The 25,062-nt window shown below is 39.1% G+C and overlaps 1 protein-coding gene across 1 annotated transcript in view; it reads left to right on the top strand.

The window, feature by feature from the left end:
- IARS2 (isoleucyl-tRNA synthetase 2, mitochondrial) overlaps positions 1–25,062 on the top strand; it is a 77,964-nt gene that overhangs the window by 1,120 nt on the left and 51,782 nt on the right. The window contains exon 2 of the mRNA XM_004271022.4: positions 634–756. Within this exon, the coding sequence (XP_004271070.1) occupies positions 634–756 (123 nt within the window). The remainder of the gene's footprint in view (positions 1–633; positions 757–25,062) is intronic.

Genomic DNA, 25,062 nt, shown 5'->3' with positions numbered 1-25,062 from the left:
ACCTTCTGTATTTCTGGAACTGTGACAGTTGCAGATATTTTCTCATATAATCTTCACACCAGCTTGGTGAGTTGGATATTATTAACATTTTTTTCAGTTGAGGGAATAGGCCTACAAAGGCAAAATGACTTGGTCAAGGTTACACAGCAAGTGGGGGAAGGAGAGTGGGATTACAGTCAGTGTTATTCCAAATTAAGAGAGTAGCAAGTGTTGAGGCCAAAGGATAGCAGAAATAAGATGTGAGTACGTGTGTGTGTGTGTGTGTGTGAGTGAGAGAGAGAGAGAGAGAGAGAGAGAGAGAGAGAGATGGGGGATCTTCAGGTCCTTCACCGTGGAGTAGAGGGTGGGGAGTGCTGAGAGACTGCCCAAGAACTTAGTGGTACTAAACCTTTGTAGGGTCCTGTATACATTTATAAAGCACTTAGACTTTAAACTGAAGTCTACGGAGAAGCTATTCAAAAGTATTAAAAGATGAATACTCAGATGTGCATTTTAGAAACCTCACCATTTGTGTTTTAGAGTTGAATACATTAGAATGGGATAGGAAATAAGCAAGTGTTGGTTGTTATTTATGGTAAGATTCAGGAGTATGTATTTACATGATGTTCAGACATTATTGTTCTTTTTAAACAGAAATGTGGATTTTTGGAACTTTATTCATGGCAAAGAGAAAGAAAAGTGAAGACAGAGTTTTGTCTTCATGATGGACCTCCTTATGCAAATGGTGAACCTCATGTTGGACATGCTTTAAATAAGGTAATTATAATTTAGGTTACAAGACTTGAGGGAACACCTTTATTTAAATACACTTTGCAAAAGAGTATATTCTAGTTTTATGACAGTTATGTAAATTTGCATTGGCATACTTAAACTAAAATGTCCTAATAGAAAGTAGCAATAAACAGTTTCAGTACTGTGTGAAAAATAACATCACTCGTATTTGCTTTGAACTTATTTTATGTTAGTAAGTATCATTTTATTCAGTAAATCATTATTGAGCGCCTATTATGTGCCAGGTATTGTTTAGACTCTGGGAATAGCAGTGAACAAAATAAGGATAAGTCCTGGCTTTATGGAGCTTGTGCTCTAAACAGGAAGGCATAATAAGATAAATAAGTAAAATATTTAATATGTTAGATAATATAGCAACTGCTATAGACTGAATATTTGTCTGTGTGTCGTCCTCGCTCCCGCCCCCTGCAAATAATACGTTGAAACCTAATCCCTAATGTGGTAGTATTTGGAGGTGGGGCCTTTGAGAGGTGATTAGGTCATTCTTGGCTGCTGTGTGAGCAATAGACTGTAGAGGTAGAGGGAGTTTGGAAATAGGGAGACTAAGAAGGGGACTAGTGCATAATTCAGGAGAGAGATGATGGCCATTTTGACCAGGGTTGAAGCCATGAAAGTGGTGTGAGAAATAGTCAGGTTCTGGGTATAGTTTGGAGGTAGAGCTGACAGGATTTGCTGATGGATTAGATGTGTGGGGTGAGAAAATGAGAAGAGTCAAGGATGCCTCCAAGAAGCATCTCGAGCACTTAGAAAGTCAGAAGAGCTCTTACCTGAGATGGAGAAGACTGGGAAGATCAGTTCGGGGGAAGAAGCCAGGAGTTCAGACCTGGGCATGTTTCCCTTGAGACAAGATGAGACGTGCAGGTGGAGATATTAAATAGGCAGTTGGAGGTGAGAGGTCCATACTGGATATGTAAAGTGATAGGTCATCACCCTATACAGTTCAGGGTTGCATTTTGTTTTGCTTTTGAGGGGTGGCTGCTAGGTGCATTTTAAATAGTAAATGAATTGAGTGAGAAATTTAGGTTCTCCTCTAAGAGAACTCACTTGACTTCCCTGAATGTCACGTAGGCTTTCTCTGCTTTCTACCATGAAGAGTAAGAATGGTTATAGCTTGCTTCATGGTTATGCTGAGGTAATAGTAGTTAAGTGGTCTGCTTTCCAGGAAACAGTTGTTTTTATTACAGGCTATTTATCAGCTGACCTTTCTTTACTGATTCTTACTTCTCACCTACATTAGGTTAAATCATTTTATATTAGTACTCTCCTTGAGTTTTTAAATTCATTTGGCATTCCCTCCCACCCCCTACAGAACCCCAAGAGACTTTTTTGCCAAGTAGAGCAGTAATTACACATGCATGCCTTTTGCAAAGCAGTGATTTTGTTGCTTGACATCAGTGTTCCTTTTGAGTCTAGAAGAGTATCTAAATCTTAATTTCTAGCATCCAGTCAGAATTTTTTTTCCCTTTTATTCAACTTACTCAGGTACTTGGATGAGCCTTGTAAGACTCCTTGAAATGCCCCCCCCTTTTTTTTTTTTTTTTTTTTGCGGTACACAGGCCTCTCACTGTTGTGGCCTCTCCCGTTGTGGAGCACAGGCTCCAGATGCCCAGGCTCAGCGGCCATGGCTCACAGGCCCAGCCAATCCGTGGCATGTGGGATCTTCCCGGACCGGGGCATGAACCCGTGTCCCCTGCATCGGCAGGCGGATTCTCAACCACTGTGCCACCAGGGAAGCCCAAAATGCCCCCATTTGTAGACAAAATGACGTGTAATTTTTTCCTTCTGTTCTTGCATTATGGGTATCATCCAATATTTACAATGGATATGTTTGAGCACTTTTATAAATTAAACCTTGTTTTTCTATTTAAAATAAGAGGCATGGGAATTCCCTGGTGGTCCAGTGGTTAGGACTCGGGGCTTTCACTGCTGGGGTCCTGAGTTCAGTCCCTGGTAGGGGATCTAAGATCCTGCAAGCCGCATCACAAGGCCAGAAATAAATAAATAGAATAGCATAGAATAAAATAAAATTAAAGAAAAATTAAATTAAAAAATAAAATAAGATAAAATAAAATAAAATAGGCAGGTATGTGATTGATCCATTTAAGGTATTATGATACCCCAGTCTTGGGTGGTATTTTTAAAACTAGGGTAAGTGTGGTATATCTTCCCATAATATCAATTTTATTTGTAGTTTGGGAGAAAAAAGATATTTAACCAGTTATTCAAAACCATTTTATGTTAAGATACATGTTAATCTGCTTGGGCTGCTATAACAAAATACCTTAGACTGAGTGACTTAACAAACATACATTTATTTCTTACAGTTCTGGAGGCTGGGAAGTCCAAGATTAAGGTGCCAGCTGATCTTGGCTCTCTTCCTTGCTTACAGAAAGCTACCTTCTCACTGTGTCCTCACATGGGGGTAGGGGGTGGTGGAGGGAAGAAGGGGAGAGGGGAAGAACGCTTTTCTTATAAGGGCACTGTTTCCATCATTAGAGCCCCACTCTTATGACATCATCTAACCCTAATTACCCCCAAAATTTCATTTCCCAACACATTGAGGGTTATGGCTCTAACATATGAAAGGAGGGGTTTTGGGGACACACAGACATTCAGACTGTAACACATGATATGAAATGGAATACAAAATTCCTTTGAATTTGAGAGGAATGGAAGGGATTTTCAAGTTTAAGCTTGCTCTAAGCCCCATTTCTTCTTTCATCCTTCTCCCACAGGCTGCTAGCCCAGCTGAGCGGCTGTTGATATCCAATTGTATGTTACAGCCCTGCCTGTGTTGAAATAGAGAGCTTCAACCAGAATGTAAATCAACTTGGTTACTAAGCACACAGTTTAGTGACTATTTTTGTAGCAAGACTTTCTTGATGAAGGAAGCAGTGAGTTGACTTACATTATGATGTAAAGCTCTTTCTCTTGAAATAGACTGGCACCTTTGCATAGTACTAGACGAATGTATAATTTCATTGTTCTCAAAAATTTTTTTCCAGAATAACCTGTGGTAACATGCACCAATCTTAAATTATTCAGTTTGATGAGTTATGACAGCTGTGTACATCTGTTAATCTCCCAGTGCAAGATATAGAAGATATGTATATATGTGTATATATATACATACATTTATTGAAGTATAATTGATTTACAATATTAATTAGTTTTAGGTGTACAACATAGTGATTCAATATTTTTATACAGTACAAAATGATCACCATAGTAGGTCTGGTTGCTGTCATGATACAATTTATTACAATATTACTATATTCCCTATACTGTACATAACATCCCTGTGACTTATTTATTTTATAAGTGTAAATTGGACTTCTGAATCCCTTTCACCTTTCCTTTCACCTTTTTGAACATCACCCTACCCCCTTTCCCTCTGGCAACCACCAGTTTGTTCTCTGTATGAGTCTGTTTTTTTTTTTGTATTTGTTTGTTGTGTTTTGTTTGATTCCACATATAAGTGAAATCATACGATATTTGTCTTCTCTGTCTGACTTATTTCACTTATTTCTAGGTCCATTCATGTTGTCCCAAGTGGCAAGATTTTATTGTTTTTTTATGGCTGAGTAATATTCCATTTTATATATATGCCACATACCCTTTATCTATGCATCTATTGATAGACACTTAGGTTGCTTCCATATCTTAGGTTGCTATTGTAAATAATGCTGCTGTGAACATGGAAATGTGTGTATCTTTTCAAATTAGTGTCTTTGTCTTCTTCAGATAAATACCCGGAAGTGGAATTGCTAAATAGTATGGTATTGATAGTTCTGATTTTAATTTTTGAGGAATTTTCATACTGTCTTCCATAATCGTTGTATCAATTTACATTCCTACCAATAGTAGACAAGGGTTCCCTTTTCTCTGTGTCCTTATTATTTGTTGTCTCTTTGGTAATAGACATTCTTACAGGTATGAGGTGATATCTGAGTGTGCTTTTGACTTGCATTTCCCTGATGATTAGTGATATTGAGTATCTTTTCATGTGCCTGTTGGCCATCTGTATATCTTCTTTGGAAAAACGTCTGTTCAGGTCCTCTGCCTATTCTTTAGTTGAGTTTTTTTTTTTTTTTTTTTTTTTTTTTGCACTAAAGTTAATTATTTTTTATTGTGTTGTGTGTGTGTGTGCACGTGCACACACATGCATGCATACATCCGTAAGCTCATCTTTAGTTGTAACCATTCTTGAGAAGTAGGTGAGATTTTTATATAAAGAATACATAAATTAAACCGTTTAAAGGAATACTTGGATGTTTATGCCAAAACAGTGGCACATATGTATCTTAATTTTTGGTGTATCTTAAATCTAATCTCAAAAATCTTGGCAATCAGATGTTCTTTTTTTTTTTTTTTTTTAAAACATCTTTATTGGAGCATAATTGCTCCACAATGGTATGCTAGCCTCAGCTCCACAACAAAATGAATCAGCTACATATATACATATGTTCCCATATCTCTTCCTGCTTGCGTCACCCTCCCTCCCACCCTCCCCATCCCACCCCCCCAGGCGGCCACAAAGCACCGAGCCGATCCCCCTGCGCTATGCGGCTGCCTCCCACTAGCCATCTACCCCACGTCCGGCAGTGCATACATGTCCATGCCCCTCCACCGCCCCGTCACCGTTTACCCCTCCCCCTCCCCATAGCCTCAAGTCCACTCTCTAGTAAGTCTGCGTCTTTATTCCTGTTTCACCCCTAGGTTTTTCATGACATTTTTTTTCCCTAAATTCCATATATATGTGCCAGCATACGGTATTTGTCTCTCTCCCTCCGACCCACTTCACTCTGTATGACAGACTCTAGGTCTATCCACCTCATTACAAATAGCTCAATTTCGTCTCTTTTTATGGCTGAGTAATATTCCATTGTATATATGTGCCACATCTTCTTTATCCATTCATCCGATGATGGACACTTAGGTTGTTTCCATCTCTGGGCTATTGTAAATAGAGCTGCAATGAACATTTTGGTACATGACTCTTTTTGAATTATGGTTTTCTCAGGGTATATGCCCAGTAGTGGGATTGCTGGGTCATATGGTAGTTCTATTTGTAGCTTTTTAAGGAACCTCCATACTGTTCTCCACAGTGGCTGTATCAATTTACATTCCCACCAACAGTGTAAGAGGGTTCCCTTTTCTCCACACCCTCTCCAGCATTTATTGTTTCTAGATTTTTTGATGATGGCCATTCTGACTGGTGTGAGATGATATCTCATTGTAGTTTTGATTTGCATTTCTCTAATGATTAGTGATGTTGAGCATTCTTTCATGTGTTTGTTGGCACTCTGTATATCTTCTTTGGAGAAATGTCTATTTAGGTCTTCTGCCCATTTTTGGATTGGGTTGTTTGTTCTTTTGTTATTAAGCTGCATGAGCTGCTTATAAATTTTGGAGATTAATCCTTTGTCCGTTGCTTCATTTGCAAATATTTTCTCCCATTCTGAGGGTTGTCTTTTGGTCTTCTTTATGGTTTCCTTTGCTGCGCAAAAGCTTTTAAGTTTCATTAGGTCCCATTTGTTTACTTTTGTTTTTATTTCCATTTCTCTAGGAGGTGGGTCAAAAAGGATCTTGCTGTGATTTATGTCATAGAGTGTTCTGCCTATGTTTTCCTCTAAGAGTTTTATAGTTTCTGGCCTTACATTTAGGTCTTTAATCCATTTTGAGCTTATTTTTGTGTATGGTGTTAGGGAGTGATCTAATCTCATACTTTTACATGTAGCTGTCCAGTTTTCCCAGCACCACTTATTGAATAGGCTGTCCTTTCTCCACTGTACATTTCTGCCTCCTTTGTCAAAGATAAGGTGACCATATGTGCGTGGGTTTATCTCTGGGCTTTCTATCCTGTTCCATTGATCTATATTTCTGTTTTTGTGCCAGTACCATACTGTCTTGATTACTGTAGCTTTGTAGTATAGTCTGAAGTCAGGAAGCCTGATTCCTCCAGCTCCATTTTTCGTTCTCAAGATTGCTTTGGCTATTCGGGGTCTTTTGTGTTTCCATACAAATTGTGAGATTTTTTGTTCTAGTTCTGTGAAAAATGCCAGTGGTAGTTTCATAGGGATTGCATTGAATCTGTAGATTGCTTTGGGTAGTAGAGTCATTTTCACAATGTTGATTCTTCCAATCCAAGAACATGGTATATCTCTCCATCTATTTGTATCATTTTTAATTTCTTTCATCAGTGTCTTATAATTTTCTGCATACAGGTCTTTTGTCTCCTTAGGTAGGTTTATTCCTAGATATTTTATTCTTTTTGTTGCAATGGTAAATGGGAGTGTTTTCTTGATTTCACTTTCAGATTTTTCATTATTAGTGTATAGGAATGCCAGAGATTTCTGTGCATTAATTTTGTATCCTGCTACTTTACCAAATTCATTGATTAGCTCTAGTAGTTTTCTGGTAGCATCTTTAGGATTCTGTATGTATAGTATCATGTCATCTGCAAACAGTGACAGCTTTACTTCTTCTTTTCCGATTTGGATTCCTTTTATTTCCGTTTCTTCTCTGATTGCTGTGGCTAAAACTTCCAAAACTATGTTGAATAAGAGTGGTGAGAGTGGGCAACCTTGTCTTGTTCCTGATCTTAGTGGAAATGCTTTCAGTTTTTCACCATTGAGGACGATGTTGGCTGTGGGTTTGTCATATATGGCCTTTATTATGTTGAGGAAAGTTCCCTCTATGCCTACTTTCTGCAGGGTTTTTATCATAAATGGGTGTTGAATTTTGTCAAAAGCTTTCTCTGCATCTATTGAGATGATCATATGGTTTTTCTCCTTCAATTTGTTAATATGGTGTATCACGTTGATTGATTTGCGTATATTGAAGAATCCTTGCATTCCTGGAATAAACCCCACTTGATCATGGTGTATGATCCGTTTAATGTGCTGTTGGATTCTGTTTGCTAGTATTTTGTTGAGGATCTTTGCATCTATGTTCATCAGTGATATTGGCCTGTAGTTTTCTTTCTTTGTGACATCCTTGTCTGGTTTTGGTATCAGGGTGATGGTGGCCTCGTAGAATGAGTTTGGGAGTGTTCCTCCCTCTGCTATATTTTGGAAGAGTCTGAGAAGGATAGGTGATAGCTCCTCTCTAAATGTTTGATAGAATTCGCCTATGAAGCCATCTGGTCCTGGGCTTTTGCTTGTTGGAAGATTTTTAATCACAGTTTCAATTTCAGTGCTTGTGATTGGTCTGTTCATATTTTCTATTTCTTCCTGATTCAGTCTTGGCAGGTTGTGCCTTTCTAAGAATTTGTCCATTTCTTCCAGGTTGTCCATTTTATTGGCATAGAGTTGCTTGTAGTAATCTCTCATGATCTTTTGTATTTCTGCAGTGTCAGTTGTTACTTCTCCTTTTTCATTTCTAATTCTATTGATTTGAGTCTTCTCCCTTTTTTTCTTGATGAGTCTGGCTAATGGTTTATCAATTTTGTTTATCCTTTCAAAGAACCAGCTTTTAGTTTTATTGATCTTTGCTATCGTTTCCTTCATTTCTTTTTCATTTATTTCTGATCTGATTTTTATGATTTCTTTCCTCCTGCTAACTTTGGGGTTTTTTTGTTCTTCTTTCTCTAATTGCTTTAGGTGCAAGGTTAGGTTGTTTATTCGAGATGTTTCCTGTTTCTTAAGGTAAGATTGTATTGCTATAAACTTCCCTCTTAGAACTGCTTTTGCTGCATCCCATAGATTTTGAGTCGTCGTGTTTTCATTGTCATTTGTTTCTAGGTATTTTTTGATTTCCCCTTTGATTTCTTCAGTGATCACTTCGTTATTAAGTAGTGTATTGTTTAGCCTCCATGTGTTTGTATTTTTTACAGATCTTTTCCTGTAATTGATATCTAGTCTCATAGCGTTGTGGTCGGAAAAGATACTTGATACAATTTCAATTTTCTTAAATTTACCAAGGCTTGATTTGTGACCCAAGATATGATCTATCCTGGAGAATGTTCCATGAGCACTTGAGAAAAATGTGTATTCTGTTGCTTTTGGATGGAATGTCCTATAAATATCAATTAACTCCATCTCATTTAATGTATCATTTAAAGCTTGTGTTTCCTTATTTATTTTCATTTTGGATGATCTGTCCATTGGTGAAAGTGGGGTGTTAAAGTCCCCTACTATGAATGTGTTACTGTCAATTTCCCCTTTTATGGTTGTCAGTATTTGCCTTATGTATTGAGGTGCACCTATGTTGGGTGCATAAATATTTACAATTGTTATATCTTCCTCTTGGATCGATCCCTTGATCATTATGTAGTGTCCTTCTTTGTCTCTTCTAATAGTCTTTGTTTTAAAGTCTATTTTGTCTGATATGAGAATTGCTACTCCAGCTTTCTTTTGGTTTCCATTTGCATGAAATACCTTTTTCCATCCCCTTACTTTCAGTCTGTATGTGTCTCTAGGTCTGAAGTGGGTCTCTTGTAGACAGCAAATATATGGGTCTTGTTTTTGTATCCATTCAGCCAATCTGTGTCTTTTGGTGGGAGCATTTAGTCCATTTACATTTAAGGTAATTATCGATATGTGTGTTCCCATTCCCATTTTCTTAATTGTTTTGGGTTTGTTATTGTAGGTCTTTTCCTTCTTTTGTGTTTCTTGCCTAGAGAAGTTCCTTTAGCAGTTGTTGTAGAGCTGGTTTGGTGGTGCTGAACTCTCTCAGCTTTTGCTTGTCTGTAAAGGTTTTAATTTCTCCATCAAATCTGAATGAGATCCTTGCTGGGTAGAGTAATCTTGGTTGCAGGTTTTTCTCCTTCAACACTTTCAATATGTCCTGCCACTCCCTTCTGGCTTGCAGAGTTTCTGCTGAAAGATCAGCTGTTAACCTTATGGGGATTCCTTTGTGTGTTATTTGTTGTTTTTCCCTTGCTGCTTTTAATATGTTTTCTTTGTATTTAATTTTTGACAGTTTGATTAATATGTGTCTTGGCGTATTTCTCCTTGGATTTATCCTGTATGGGACTCTCTGTGCTTCCTGGACTTGATTAACTATTTCCTTTCCCATATTAGGGAAGTTTTCAACTATAATCTCTTCAAATATTTTCTCAGTCCCTTTCTTTTTCTCTTCTTCTTCTGGAACCCCTATAATTCGAATGTTGGTACGTTTAATGTTGTCCCAGAGGTCTCTGAGACTGTCCTCAGTTCTTTTCATTCTTTTTTCTTTATTCTGCTCTGCAGTAGTTATTTCCACTATTTTATCTTCCAGGTCACTTATCCGTTCCTCTGCCTCAGTTATTCTGCTATTGATCCCATCTAGAGTACTTTTAATTTCATTTATTGTGTTGTTCATCGTTGCTTGTTTCATCTTTAGTTCTTCTAGGTCCTTGTTAACTGATTCTTGCATTTTGTCCATTCTATTGTCCATTCTATCTCCAAGATTTCGGATCAACTTTACTATCATTATTCTGAATTCTTTTTCAGGTAGACTGCCTATTTCCTCTTCATTTGTTAGGTCTGGTGGGTTTTTATCTTGCTCCTTCATCTGCGGTGTGTTTTTCTGTCTTTTCATTTTGCTTATCTTACTGTGTTTGGGGTCTCCTTTTTTGCAGGCTGAAGGTTCGTAGTTCCTGTTGTTTTTTGTGTCTGTCCCCAGTGGCTAAGGTTGGTTCAGTGGGTTGTGTAGGCTTCCTGGTGGAGGGTACTAGTGCCTGTGTTCTGGTGGATGAGGCTAGATCTTGTCTTTCTGGTGGGCAGGTCCACGTCTGGTGGTGTGTTTTGGGGTGTCTGTAGACTTATTATGATTTTGGGCAGCCTCTCTGCTAATGGGTGGGGTTGTGTTCCTGTCTTGCTAGTTGTTTGGCATAGGATGTCCAGCACTGTAGCTTGCTGGTCGTTGAATGAAGCTGGGTGCTGGCGTTGAGATGGAGATCTCTGGGAGATTTTTGCTGTTTGATATTATGTGCAGCTGGGAGGTCTCTTGTGGATCAGTGTCCTGAAGTTGGCTCTCCCACCTCAGAGGCACAGCACTGACTCCTGGCTGCAGCACCAAGCGCCTTTCATCCACAGGGCTCCTTAATTTGGGATGATTCGTTGTCTATTCAGGTATTCCACAGATGCAGGGTATATCAAGTTGATTGTGGAGCTTTAGTCCGCTGCTTCTGAGGCTGCTGGGAGAGATTTCCCTTTCTCTTCTTTGTTCTCACAGTTCCCAGGGGCTCAGCTTTGGATTTAGCCCCGCCTGTGCGTGTAGGTCGCCGGAGGGCGTCTGTTCTTTGCTCAGACAGGACGGGGTTAAAGGAGCCGCTGATTCGGAGGCTCTGGCTCACTCAGGCCCGGGGGTAGGGAGGGGCACGGAGTGTGGGGTGGGCCTGCGGCGGCAGAGGCCGGCGAGACGTTGCAGCCTGAGGCGCGCCTGTGCGTTCTCCCGGGGGAGTCGTCCCTGGATCCCGGGACCCCGGCAGTGGCGGGCTGCACAGGCTCCCCGGAAGGGCGTGTGGCTAGTGACCCGTGTTCGCACACAGGCCTCCCGGCGGCGGCAGCAGCGGCCCCAGCGTCTCATGTCCGTCTCTGGGCTCCGCACCCTCAGCCGCGGCTCGTGCCCGTCCCTGGAGCTCTCCCAAGCAGCGTTCCCAATCCCCTCTCCTCGTGCACCAGGAAACAAAGAGGGACGCAAAAGTCTCCTGCCTCCTCGGCAGCTCCAGACCTCCCCCCGGACTCTCTCCCGGCCAGCCGCGGCGCACCAACGCCCTGCAGGCTGTGTTCACGCCGCCAACCTCAGTCCTCTCCTGGCGCTCCGACAAAAGCCAGAGCCTCAGCTCCCAGTCCCGCCCGCCCCGGCGGGCGAGCAGACAAGCCTCTCGGCTGGCGAGTTCCGGTCGGCCCGATCCTCTGCGCTGGAATCTGGCCGCTTTGCCCTCCGCACCCCTGTTGCTGTGCTCTCCTCCGCGGCTCCCAAGCTCCCCCACTCCGCCTCCCGAAGTCTCCACCCGCGAAGGGGCTTCCTAGTGTGTGGACACTTTTCCTCCTTCACAGCTCTCTCCCGCTGGTGCAGGACCCGTCCCTGTCCTTTTGTCTCTGTTTAGTTTTTTCTTTTGCCCTACCCAGGTACGTGGGGGGGTTTCTTGCCTTTTGGGAGGTCTGAGGTCTTCTGCCAGCGTTCAGTAAATGCTCTGTAGGAGTTGTTCCACGCGTAGATGTATTTCTGGTGTATCTGTGGGGAGGAACGTGATCTCCGCGTCTTACTCTTCCGCCATCTTCCCGGAAGTCTCTAGTTGAGTTTGTGTGTGTGTGTGTGTGTGTGTGTGTGTGTGTGTGTGTGTTTTCTTTTCTTTCTTTTTTTGCTGTTGAGTTGTGTGAGTTCTTTATAGATTTTGTATATTAACTCCTTATTGGACATCTCCTTTGAAAATCTTCTCCCATTCCCTAGATGGCCTTTTCGTTTTCTAGATTGTTCCCTTCACTGTGCAAAAAGCTTTTTAGTTTGATGTAGTCCTATTTATTTTTGCTTTTGTTGCCCTTGCCTGAGGAGAAAGATCCAAAAAAACATTGCTAAGACCCATGTCCGAGAGCTTACTGCCTTTGTTTTTGTCTAGGAGTCTTAAATTCAAGTCTTTAATCCATTTTGAGTTTATCTCTGTATATGGTATATGAAAGTGGTCTAGTGTCATTCTTTTCCATGTAGCTATGCAGTTTTCCCAACATCATTTATTGAAGAGACTGTCTTTTTCCCATTGTACATTTTTGCCTCCTTTGTCATAGATTCATTGGCCATATAAATGTGGGGTTTATTTCTGGGCTCTCTATTCTGTTACATTGATTAATGTGTCTGTTTTTTGTTCCAGTATCATACTGTTTTGATGACTGTGGCTTTGTAGTGTAGTTTGAAATCAGAGTGCATGATACCTCCAGCTTTGTTCTTCCTTATCAAGATTGTTTTGGCTGTTCAGGGTCTTTTGTGTTTCTATATAAATTTTAGAATTATTTGTTCTAGTTCTGTGAAAAATGTTGTTGGTATCTTGATAGGGATTGCATTGAATCTGTAGATTGTCTTGGGTAGTATGGTCATTTTAACAATATTCTTCCAATCAATGAGCAGAATATATCTTTCCATTTGTTTGCATTTGTTTGTGTCATCTTCAGTTTCTTTCATCAGTGCCATAGCTTTTGGAGCACAGATCTTTTACCTTAGATTTATTCCTAGGTATTTTATTCTTTTTAATGCAGTTGTAAATGAGATTGTTTTCTTAATTTCTATTTCTGATAGTTTGTTGTTTGTGTAAAGAAATGCAAAAGATTTCTGTGTATTATTTTTGTATCCTGCAACTGTACTGAACTTGATGAATTCTAATAGTTTTTTGTGACATCTTTAGGATTTTCTATATATAGTATTATGTCATCTGCAAACAGTGACAGTTTTACTTCTTCTTTTCCGATTTAGATTCCTTTTATTTCTTTTTCTTGTCTGATTGCTGTGGCTAGGACTTCTAATACTATGTTGAAATAAAAGTGGTAAGAGTGGACACCCTTGTCTTGTTCCTGATCTCAGAAGAAAAGCTTTTAGCTTTTCACCACTGAGTATGATGTTAGCTGTGGGTTTGTCAAATATGGCCTTTATTATTTCAGGTTATGTTCTCTCTATACCCAGTTTGTTGAGAGTTTTATCATAAATGGATTTTGGCAAACACTTTTTCTGCACCTTGTGAAATGATCATATGATTTTTATTCTTTGTTCTGTTAATGTGATGTATCACATTGATTGATTTGCAGAAACTGAATCATCCTTTCATCCCTGGAATAAATCCTACTTGATCATGGTGTATGATCCTTTTAATGAATTATTGAATTCACTTTGCTAACATTTTGTTGAGGATTTTTGCTTCTGTGACATAAGTAATATTGGCCTGTAATTTTCTTTTTTTAGTAGTGTCCTTGTGTGGTTTTGGTATCAGGGTAATGTTGGCCTCATAGAATGAGGAGTCCCTGCCCTCATCACTGTTTTGGTTTCTATTGCTTTAATTTTTTTTCCCATTGTAAAATTTCAGGTGGGTTGAATCATAACATATATTCTTTTGTGTCTGGCTTCTTTAACTCATGTAGTATTTTTTGATACTCGTAGGTGCTGTTATAGATGTCAATAATTGATTCCTTTTTAGTTGTCTTTAATTGGTTAGTAGCATTCCACTGAGAGAATGTACCAAAATTTATTCACTATTTTTTTCAGTCCTTTATTTTTATGTATACTTTAATGGAAAATTTGGAGAGGGCACGACCTTTGACATCTGTCTGTATTTTCAAAACCAGAAATCTGGTCACTAAACAAGTCAGTACTGCTATTAAAGCAGAATTATAATATGTATTGTACAATATATTAGAACAGTTAATTGTATTGAAAACTTCTGAAACATTTGAGATGTGTTACACATATTGCACATTCCTCAGTATTAAGTTTGTTTGCTTCCACAGAGGCCAAATTATGCTGCTTGATAGCTCACTTGCAAATTATTAGACATATTACATCAGATGGTAAAAAGGGCATTTATTTCTTTTCATGGACAAAACTGAAGTGCTTGGTTTTTTTTTTTTATTGTTTTTTAAGTACATGCTATTCGAAAGCAATATCATTCAAATTTTGTCTTAATTAAAGTTTATATTTGAAGTAATTGTAGATTCAAGTGCATTTGTAAGAAAAAATAGAGAGGACTCGTTGTACATTTTACCCAGTTTCCCCCAATGGTAACATCCTGCAAAACTACCATATCACAACCAGGATGCTGACATCGATACAATCAAGATACCAAACATTTCCATCAAGAATCCCTCATGATGCCCTTTTATAGCTATATTCATTTCCCTCTTTTCCCACCACCTCCTTTAGCTGTTCTAACTACTAATCTGTTCTCTACTTCTATATTTTTGTCATTTCAAGAATGCTGTGTAAATGTAATCATACAGTTTTGGGGATTGACTTTTTTCACTCAGCATAATTTCCCTGAGACTCATCCAGGTTACTGAGCATATCAATAATAGTCTGTTTTATTGCTGAGTGGTATCCCTTGGTGTGATGTACCACAGGTTGTTTCACCATTCACCTGTTAACACCTGGCTTGTTGCCAGTTTTTTATATTATTAGGAATAAAGCTACTATAAACATTCACGTATAGGTTTTTGTCTGAATGTAAGTTTTCATTTCTGTGGGATAAATGCCCAGGACTGCACTTGCTGGGTCATATGGTAGTTGCATGTTTAGTTTTTTAAGAAAATACCAAACTGGTTTAAGTGGTGGCTTTTAGCATTTTACATTCCTACCAGTAACGTACGAATGATCTTGTTTCTCTGCATGTCAGCAGCATTTGGTGTTGTCACTGTTTTTTATTCTAGCCATTCTGATGGCTGTGTATCCCATTTTGGTTTTAAATTTGCATTTCCTTAATGGCTAGTGATGTTAAACACTTCTCCATCTATTTATTTGCCATCTGTTGAGCCTCTTTGGTGAAATGTCTCTTTATGTCTTTTGGCCATTTTCTAATTAGATTGTTTAATTTTTTACTATTTTATTTTGAGAGTTTTTAATATATTCTAGGTACTAAATCTTTGCCAGGATACGTGGTTTGCAACTATTTCTCCCAGCCTGTAGCTTGTGTTTTCATCCTCTTAACAGGGTATGTTGCAAATTGAAAGTTTTAAATTTTGATGAAGTCTAATTTATCAGTTTTTCCTTTCATGAATCATGCCTTTAGTGTCATGTCTAAGAACTCTTTGCCTAACCTGAGGTCCTGAAGATTTTTTTTTTTCTAAAAGTTTTACACTTTACATTTAAATCCCATGATCTGTCTTGGGTTTATATAAGGTGTGAGGCTTAGATTGAGGTTTATTTTTTCCCATATGGTTGTTTACTTGCTCCAGCACCATTATTATCTTTTCCCTAATGAATTGTTTTTGTACCAATGTCAAAAATCAGTTGGGCAAACTTGTGTGGGCCTATTTCTGGATATTCTGTTTGGTTTTTTTGTTCTGTATGTCTCTCCACAAATACCACAGTTTTGTCTACTATGGCTGTAGAGTAAATTTTGAAATTTGGTAGTCTGATTTTTCCCATTTTTTTTTTCAAAATTGCTTTAGCTATTTTGGTTTCTTTGCCTTTACATTAAAATTTAGAATAATTTTTTTGACTTTGAATTTTGGGAGTATTAGCAGGTACCAGGTCAATTGTGTGGGTAGGTAGTAAACAGCAAGCAGTATGCAAATTTTTTGTGAGAACTAATTTTTAAAAATTACCCCCAGTTTTATTTATATATATATTTATTATATATATTTATTATATATATATTATATATAATATAATATTATATATATATACATATAGTGAAATGATTACCACAGTAAGTTTAGTTAATATCCATTGTGTCACATAGTTCTAAATTTTTATTTTCTTATGGTGAAAACTTTTAAGATCTACCCTCTTAGCAACTTTAAAATATATAATACAGTGTTGTTACTATAGTCAGCATGCTGTACCTTACATCCCCAGAGCTGGTAAGTATTATAATTTGGAGTTTGTACCTTCTGACCAGTCACCCATATCTCCAACCCCCCCAGCCCCCACCTATGGCAACCACCAATCTGTTCTCTGTTTGATTTTTTAAAAAATCCATGATATATAAGAGGAAAAACAGATAAATTTGATTTCATCAAACTTAGAATCTTTCTAGGAGTTTGATTTTTTTTATATTCCACATATAAGTTAGATCATAGGGTATCTGCTTTTCTTTGTCTGACTTACTTTATTTAGCATAACACTCTCAAGTTCCATCTATGTTGTTGCAAATAGCAGGATTTTCTTCTTTTTTATGGCTGAATAATATTCCATTGTATATATAGACCACATTTTCCATATTCATTCATCCATCAGTGGGTACTTAGGTTGTTTCCCTGCCTTGACTGTTGTAAATAATGGGGCAGTGAACATGGGGGTGCACATATATTTCCAAGTGTTTTCATTTCCTTCAGATAAATACCCAGAAATGGAATTGATGGATCATATCATAGTTCTATTTTAATTTTTTGAGGAAACTCCATGCTATTTTCCATAGTGGCAGCACCAAATTACATTCCCATCTGTAGTCATTTTCTTAGCCCAACGCAGCCTTTCTCATATATACCTCCTTTGTGCTGTTATCAGCAAATATATTATATTTCTGTATGTTTTACACTGGACAACACATTACATACATATTTTTGAACATTTGCCTTTTACACCAGTTAGGAGAAGAGAGTATTCAGTTGGCCAAAAACTTCGTTCAGGGTTTTTCTGTAACATCTTATGGAATGTTTTTTTCCTGTGGATTTGAATTACCATCTGTGGGCACTTGCTTTTAGCCTGAAAAACATCCTCTCATGTCCTTTCCTATGAGATGGGTCTGCAGCAACAAATTCATTCCCTCTCTCTCTCTCTCTTTCTCTTTTTTTCTTTCTTTTTTTTTTTTTTAAAATAAAAGAGTGGCTTTATCTTGCTTCCATTTTTTCAATTTAGCTCTGCTGGATGTAGGATTCTTGGTTGAGAATGTTTTCTTCGAGCACTTTCAATACGTGATCCCACTGCTCTCTGCCCTACGTTGTTTCTGCTGACAACTCAGCTGTTAGTGTTATTGGGGTTCTCTTGTAGATAGTATTTTTTTCTCTTGCTGCTTTCAAGGTTTTCTCATTTCTCACTTCCAGCATTTTTAATGTATCTTTGCTTGGATTCGTCTGTGTTTATTCTTCTTGGACTTCATTCGGCTTTCTGGTTGAGTAGGTTAGTGTTTTTCAGTAAATTTCAGAAATTGTCAACTATTATTTTTTTGTATATATTTAAAAATTTTTTTTAACATCTTTATTGGAGTATAATTGCTTTATGATGGTGTGATAGTTTCTGCTTTATAACAAAGTGAAACAGCTATATATATATATATATATATATATATATATATATCTCCCCATATCTCCTTCCCTCTTGCATCTCCCTCCTACCCACCCTATCACACCCCTCTAGGTGGTCACAAAGCACCGAGCTGATCTCCCTGTGCTATGCGGCTGCTTCCCACTAGCTATCTGTTTTACATTTGGTAGTATATATAAGTCCATGCCACTCTCACTTTGTCCCAGCTTACCCTTCCCCCTCCCCATGTCCTCAGGTCCATTCTCTACATCTACATCTGCATTTTTATTCCTGTCCTGCCCCTAGGTTCTTAGAACCATTTTTTTTTTCTTCAGATTCCATATATATGTGTTAGCATTTGGTATTTATTTTTCTCTTTCTGACTTACTTGACTCTGTATGACAGACTCTAGGTCCATCCACCTCACTACAGATAACTCAATTTTGTTTCTTTTTATGGCTGAGTAATATTCCATTGTATATATGCGCCACGTCTTCTTTATCCATTCATCTGTCGATGGACACTTAGGTTGCGGCCATATCCTGGCTATTGTAAATAGAGCTGCAATGAACATTGTGGTACATGACTCTTTTTGATTTATGGTTTGCTCAGGGTATATGCCCAGTAGTGGGATTGCTGGGTCATATGACAGTTCTATTTTTAGTTTTCTAAGGAACCTCCATACTGTTCTCCATAGTGGCTGTATCAATTTACATCCCCACCAACAGTGCAAGAGGGTTCCCTTTTCTCCACACCCTCTCCAGCATTTATTGTTTGTGGATTTTTTGATGATGGCTATTCTGACTGCTGTGAGGTGATACCTCATGGTAGTTTTGATTTGCATTTCTCTAATAGTGATGTTGAGCATCATTTCATGTGTGTGTTGGCAATCTGTATATCTTCTTTGGAGAAATGTCTGGTTAGGTCTTCTGCCCATTTCTGGATTGGGTTATTTGTTTTTTTGATGCTGATATTGAGCTGCATGAGCTGCTTGCATATTTTAGAGATTAATCCTCTGTCAGTTGCTTCTTTTGCAAATATTTTCTCCCATTCTGAGGGTTGTCTTTTCATCTTTTCTATGGTTTCTTTTGCTGTGCAAAAGCTTTTAAGTTTCATTAGGTCCCATTTGTTTATTTTTGTTCTTATTTCCATTTCTCTAGGAGGTGGGTCAAAAAGGATCTTGCTGTGATTTATGTCACAGAGTGTTATGCCTATGTTTTCCTCTAAGAGTTTTATAGTGTCTGGCCTTACATTTAGGTCTCTAATACATTTTGAGTTTTTTTTCTGTATGGTGTCAGAGAGTGTTCTAATTTCATTCTTTTACTTGTAGCTGTCTACTTCTCCCAGCACCACTTATTGAAGAGGCTGTCTTTTCTCTATTGTATACTCTTGCCTCCTTTATCAAAGGTAGGGTGACCATATGTGCGTGGGTTTATCTCTGGGCTTTCTCTCCTGTTCCATTGATCTATATTTCTATTTTTTTTTTTTTTTGGGAAAAACAGAGTGGCTGAATGGATTTTTTTTTTTTTTTTTTTTTTTTTTTTTTACATGGGCCTCTCACTGTTGTGGCCCCTTCCGGATGCACAGCCTCAGCGGCCATGGCTCATGGGCCCAGCCGCTCCGTGGCATGTGGGATCTTCCCAGACCGGGGCACGAACCCATGTCCCCTGCATCGGCAGGCGGACTCTCAACCACTGCGCCACCAGGGAAGCCCTTATATTTCTATTTTTGTGCCAGTACCATACTGTCTTGATTACTGTAGCTTTGCAGTACAGTCTGAATTCAGGGAGCCTGATTCCTCCAGCTCTGTTTTCCTTTCTTAACATTGCTATGGCTGTTTGGAGTCTTGTGTTTCCATACAAATTATGAAATTTTTTGTTCTAGTTCTGTGAAAAATGCCATTGGTAGTTTGATAGGGATTGCATTGAATGTGTAGATTGCTTTGAGTAGTACAGTCATTTTCACAGTCTTCATTCTTCCAATTCAAGGACATGGTATATCTCTCCCATCTGTTTATATCATCTTTAATTTCTTTCATCAGTGTCTTATAGTTTTCTGCATACAGGGCTTTTGTCTCCTTAGGTAGGTTTATTCCTAGGTATTTGATTCTTTTTGTTGCAGTGGTAAATGGGAGTGGTTCCTTAATTTCTCTTTCAGGTTTTTTATTATTAGTGTATAGGAATGCAAGAGATTTCTGTGCATTAATTTTGTATCCTGCTACTTTACCAAATTCATTGATTAGCTCTAGTAGTTTTCTTGTAGCATCTTCAGGATTCTCTATGTATAGTATCATGTCATCTGGAAACAGTGACAGCTTTACTTCTTTTCCGATTTGAATTCCATTTATTTCTTTTTTTTCTCTAACTGCTTCTGCTAAAACTTCCAAAACTATGTTGAGTACTAGTGGTGAGAGTGGGCAACCTTTTCTTGTTCCTGATCTTAGAGGAAGTGGTTTCGTTTTTTCACCACTGAGGATGATGTTGGCTGTGGGTTTGTCATATATGGCCTTTATTATGTTGAGGTAAGTTCCCTCTATGCCTACTTTCCGGAGGTTTTTTATAATAAATGGTTGTTGAAGTTTGTCGAAAGCTTTTTCTGCATCTATTGAGATGATCATATGGTTTTTCCCCTTCAATTTGTTAATATGGCTTATCACATTGATTGATTTGTGTATACTTAAGAATCCTTGCATTCCTGGGAGAAACCCCACTTGATCATGGTGTATGATCCTTTTAATGTGTTTTGGATTCTGTTTGCTAGTATTTTGTTGAGGAATTTTGCATCTACGTTCATCAGTGATATTGGCCTGTAGTTTTCTTTTTTTGTGACATCTTTGGTTTTGGTATCAGGGTGATGGTGGCCTCGTAGAATGAGTTTGGGAGTGTTCCTCCCTCTGCTATAATTTGGAAGAGTTTGAGAAGGATAGGTATTAGCTCTTCTCTAAATGTTTGATAGAATTTACCTGTGAAGCCACCTGGTCCTGGGATTTTGTTTGTTGGAAGATTTTTCATCACAGTTTTAATTTCAGTGCTTGTGATTGATCTGTTTATATTTTCTATTTTTCCTGGTTTAGTCTTGGAAGGTTGTCCTTTTGTAGGAATTTGTCCATTTCTTCCAGGTTGTCCATTTTATTGGCATATAGTTGCTAGTAGTAATCTCTCATGATCCTTTGGATTTCTGCAGTGTCAGTTGTTACTGCTCTTTCTTCATTTATAATTCTGTTGATTTGAGCCTTCTCTCTTTTTTTCTTGGTGAGTCTGGCTAATAGTTTATCAATTATGTTTATATTCTCAAAGAATCAGCTTTTAGTTTTATTTATATTTGCTATTGTTTCCTTCATTTCTTTTATAATTTATTTCTGATCTGAACTTTATGGTTTCTTTCCTTCTGCTAACTTTGGGGGTTTTTTTGTTCTTCTTTCTCTGCTTGCTTTAGGTGTAAGTTTAGGTGGTTTATTTGAGATTTTTCTTGTTTCTTGAGGTAGGATTGTATTGCTATAAACTTCCCTCTTAGAACTGCTTTTGCTCCATCCCATAGATTTTGAGTCGTCGTGTCTCCATTGTCATTTGTTTCTTGGTATTTTTTGATTTTCTCTTTGATTTCTTCAGTGTTCTCCTGGTTATTTAGTAGTGTATTGTTTAACCTCCGTGTGTTTGTTGTTTTTTAGAGACTTTTTCCTGTAATTGATATCTAGTCTCATAGCGTTGTGGCTGGAAAAGATACTTGATATGATTTCAGTTTTCTTAAATTTACCAAGACTTGATTTGTGACCGAAAATATGATCTATCCTGGAGAATGTTCCATGAGCACTTGAGAAGAAAGTGTATTCTGTTGTTTTTGGATGCAATGTCTTTTAAATACCAATTAAGTCCATCTTGTTTAGTGTATCATTTAAAGCTTGTGTTTATTTATTTTCATTTCGGTTAGTCTGTCCATTGGTGAAAGTGGGGTGTTAAAGTTCCCTACTATTGTTGTGTTACTGTCAATTTCCCCTTTTGTGGCTGTTAGCATTTGCCTTATGTACTGAGGTGCTCCTGTGTTAAGTGAATAAATATTTACAATTGTTATATCTTCTTGTTGGATTGATCCCTTGATCATTACGTATTGTCCTTCTTTGTCTCTTGTAATAGTCTTTATTTTAAAGTTTGTTTTGTCTGAATTGAGAATTGCTACTCCAGCTTTCTTTTGATTTCCATTTGCATAGAATATATTTTTCCATCCCCTCACTTTCAGTCTGTATGTGTCCCTAGGTTTGAAGTGGCTCTCTTGTAGACAGCAATTACATAGCTCTTGTTTTTGTATCCATTCAGCCAGAGTATGTCTTTGGTTGGAGCATTTAATCCACTTACCTTTAAGGTAGTTAACGATATGTATTTTCCTATTACCATTTTCTTAATTGTTTTGGGTTTGTTATTGTAGGTCTTTTCCTTCTCTTGTGTTTCCTGCCTAGAGAAGTTCCTTTAGCATTTGTTGTAAAGCTAGGTGGTGCTGAATTCTCTTAGCTTTTGCTTGTCTGTAAAGCTTTTAATTTCTCCATAGAATCTGAATGAGATCCTTGCTGGGTAGAGTAATCTTGCTTGTAGGTTTTCCCCTTTCATCACTTTAAATATGTCCCGCCACTCCCTTCTGGCTTGTAGAGTTTCTGCTGAAATATCAGCTGTTAACCTTATTGGGATTCCCTTGTATATTATTTGTTGCTTTTCCCTTGCTGCTTTTAATATTTTTTCTTTGTATTTAATTTTTGATAGTTTGAGTAATATGTGTCCTGGCATGTTTCTCCTTGGATTTATCCTGTATGGGACTGTCTGCACTTCCTGGACTTGATTGACTATTTCCTTTCCCATGTTAGGGAAGTTTTCAACTGTAATCTCTTCAAATATTTTCTCAGTCCCTTTCTTTTTCTCTTCTTCTGGGACCCCTATAATTTGAATGCTGTTGCGTTTAATGTTGTCCCAGAGGTCTCTGAGACTGTCATCAACTCTTTTCATTCTTTTTTCTTTATTCTGCTCTGTGGTCGTTATTTCCACTATTTTATCTTCCAGGTCACTTATCCTTTCTTCTGCCTGAGTTATTCTGCTATTGATTCGTTCTAGAGAATTTATAATTTCATTTATTGTTTTTCATCAATGTTTGTTTGCTCTTTAGTTCGTCTAGGTCCTTGTTAAACGTTTCTTGTATTTTCTCCATTCTATTTCCGGGATTTTGGATCATCTTTACTGTCATTACTCTGAATTCTTTTTCAGGTAGGCTGCCTATTTCCCCTTCATTTGTTTGGTCTGGTGGGTTTTTATCTTGCTCCTTCATCCGCTGTGTATTTGTCTTCTCATTTTACTTAACTTACTGTGTTTGGGGTCTCCTTTTTGCAGGCTGCAGGTTCATAATTCCTGTTATTTTTGGTGTCTGCCCCCAGTGGGTAAGGTTGGGTCAGTGGGTTGTGTAGGCTTCCTGGTGGAGGGGACTAGTGCCTGTGTTCTGGTGGATGAGGCTGGATCTTGTCTTTCTGGTCGGCAGGACCGCTTCCGGTGGTGTGTTTTCGGGTGTCTGTCACCTTATTATAATTTTAGTCAGCCTCTCTGCTAATGGGTGGGGTTGTGTTTTTGTCTTGCTAGTTGCTTGGCATAGGGTGTCCAGCACTGTAGCTTGCTGGTCGTTGAGTGGAGCTGGGTCTTAGCGTTGAGATGGAGGTCTCTGGGAGAGCTTTCACTGCTTGATATTACGTGGGGCTTGGAGATCTCTGGTGGACCAATGTCCTGAACTCAGCTCTCCCACCTCAGATGCTCAGGCCTGACACCTGGCCGGAGCACCAAGACCTTGTCAGCCACACAGCTCAGAAGAAAAGGGAGTAAAGAAAGAAAGAGAGAGGGAGAGACAGACAGAGGGAGGGAGGGGGAAGAGGGGAAGGAGGGAGAGAGAAAGAAAGAAAAGAAAAAGTTATTAAAATAAAAAGTAAAAAAAAATACATTATTAAAAATAAAAATAGGGCTTCCCTGGTGGTGCAGTGGTTGAGAGTCCGCCTGCTGATGCAGGGGACGCGGGTTCGTACCCCGGTCTGGGAGGATCCCACATGCCGCAGAACGGCTGGGCGCGTGAGCCATGGCCACTGAGCCTGCGCGTCTGGAGCCTGTGCTCCGCAACGGGAGAGGCCACAGCAATGAGAGGCCCGTGTACCGCAAAATAAAATAAAATAAAATAAAATAAAAATATATAGGAAAGTAATAATAATAAAAAAACAGAAAGTAAGAAAGAAGAGAGCAACCAAACCAAAAAAAAACAGTCCACGAATGATAAGAAGTGCTGAAAACTATACTAAAAAAAACCAAAAAAAGATGGACAGGTAGAACCCTGGGACAGATGGTAAAAGCAGAGCTATACAGCAAATCACACAAAGAAGCATACACATACACACTCAGAAAAAGGGGAAAAAAATATGTATGTATATATGTGTGTGTGTGTGTGTGTAAAAAGGAAGAGAGCAGCCAAATTAGTAAACAAATCTACCAATGTTAATAATCTCTAAATACTAAACTAAGATAAACATAAAACCAGAAACAAATTAAATGCAGAAAGCAAACCCCAGGTCTACAGTTGCTCCCAAAGTCCACCGCCTCAATTTTGGGATGATTCGTTGTCTATTCAGGTATTCCAGAGATGCAGGGTAGGTATATCAAGTTGACTGTGGAGCTTTAATCCGCTGCTCCTGAGGCTGCTGGGAGAGATTTCCCTTTCTCTTCTTTGTTTGCACAGCTCCTGAGGTTCAGCTTTGGACCGGCCCCGCCTCTTCGTGTAGGTCTCCTGAGGGCGTCTGTTCTTCGCTCATACAGGACAGGGTTAAAGGAGCCGCTGATTCGGGGGCTCTGGCTCACTCAGGTCGGGGGGAGGGAGGGGTATGGAATTCCGGGCGAGCCTGCGCAGCAGAGGCCAACGTGACGTTGCACCAGCCTGAGGCGCGCTGTGCGTTCTCCCGGGGAAGTTGTCCCAGGATCACGGGACCCTGGCAGTGGCGGGCTGCACAGGCTCCCGGGAGGGGCGGTGTGGATAGTGACCTGTGCTTGCAGACAGTCTTCTTGGTGGCGGCGGCAGCAGCCTTAGCGTCTCATGCCCGCCTCTGGGGTCCGCGCTGATAGCTGCGGCTTGCGCCCGTCTCTGGAGCTCCTTTAAGCAGGGCTCTTAATCCCCTCTCCTAGCGCGCCAGGAAGCAAAGAGGCAAGAAAAAGTCTCTTTGGCAGCTCCAGACTTTTATCGGACTCCCTCCCGGCTAGCCGTGGTGCACTAACCCCCTGCAGGCTGTGTTCACGCCGCCAACCCCAGTCCTCTCCCTGCGCTCCGACAGAAGCCCGAGCCTCAGCTCCCAGCCCCGCCGGCCCCGGCGGGTGAGCAGACAAGCCTCTCGGGCTGGTGAGT

Source organism: Orcinus orca, chromosome 1 (assembly GCF_937001465.1).
Source record: "Orcinus orca chromosome 1, mOrcOrc1.1, whole genome shotgun sequence".
Lineage (NCBI taxonomy): Eukaryota > Metazoa > Chordata > Mammalia > Artiodactyla > Delphinidae > Orcinus > Orcinus orca.
Note: the sequence above shows the minus strand (reverse complement) of the source record. Positions and strands in the feature narration are given on the sequence as shown.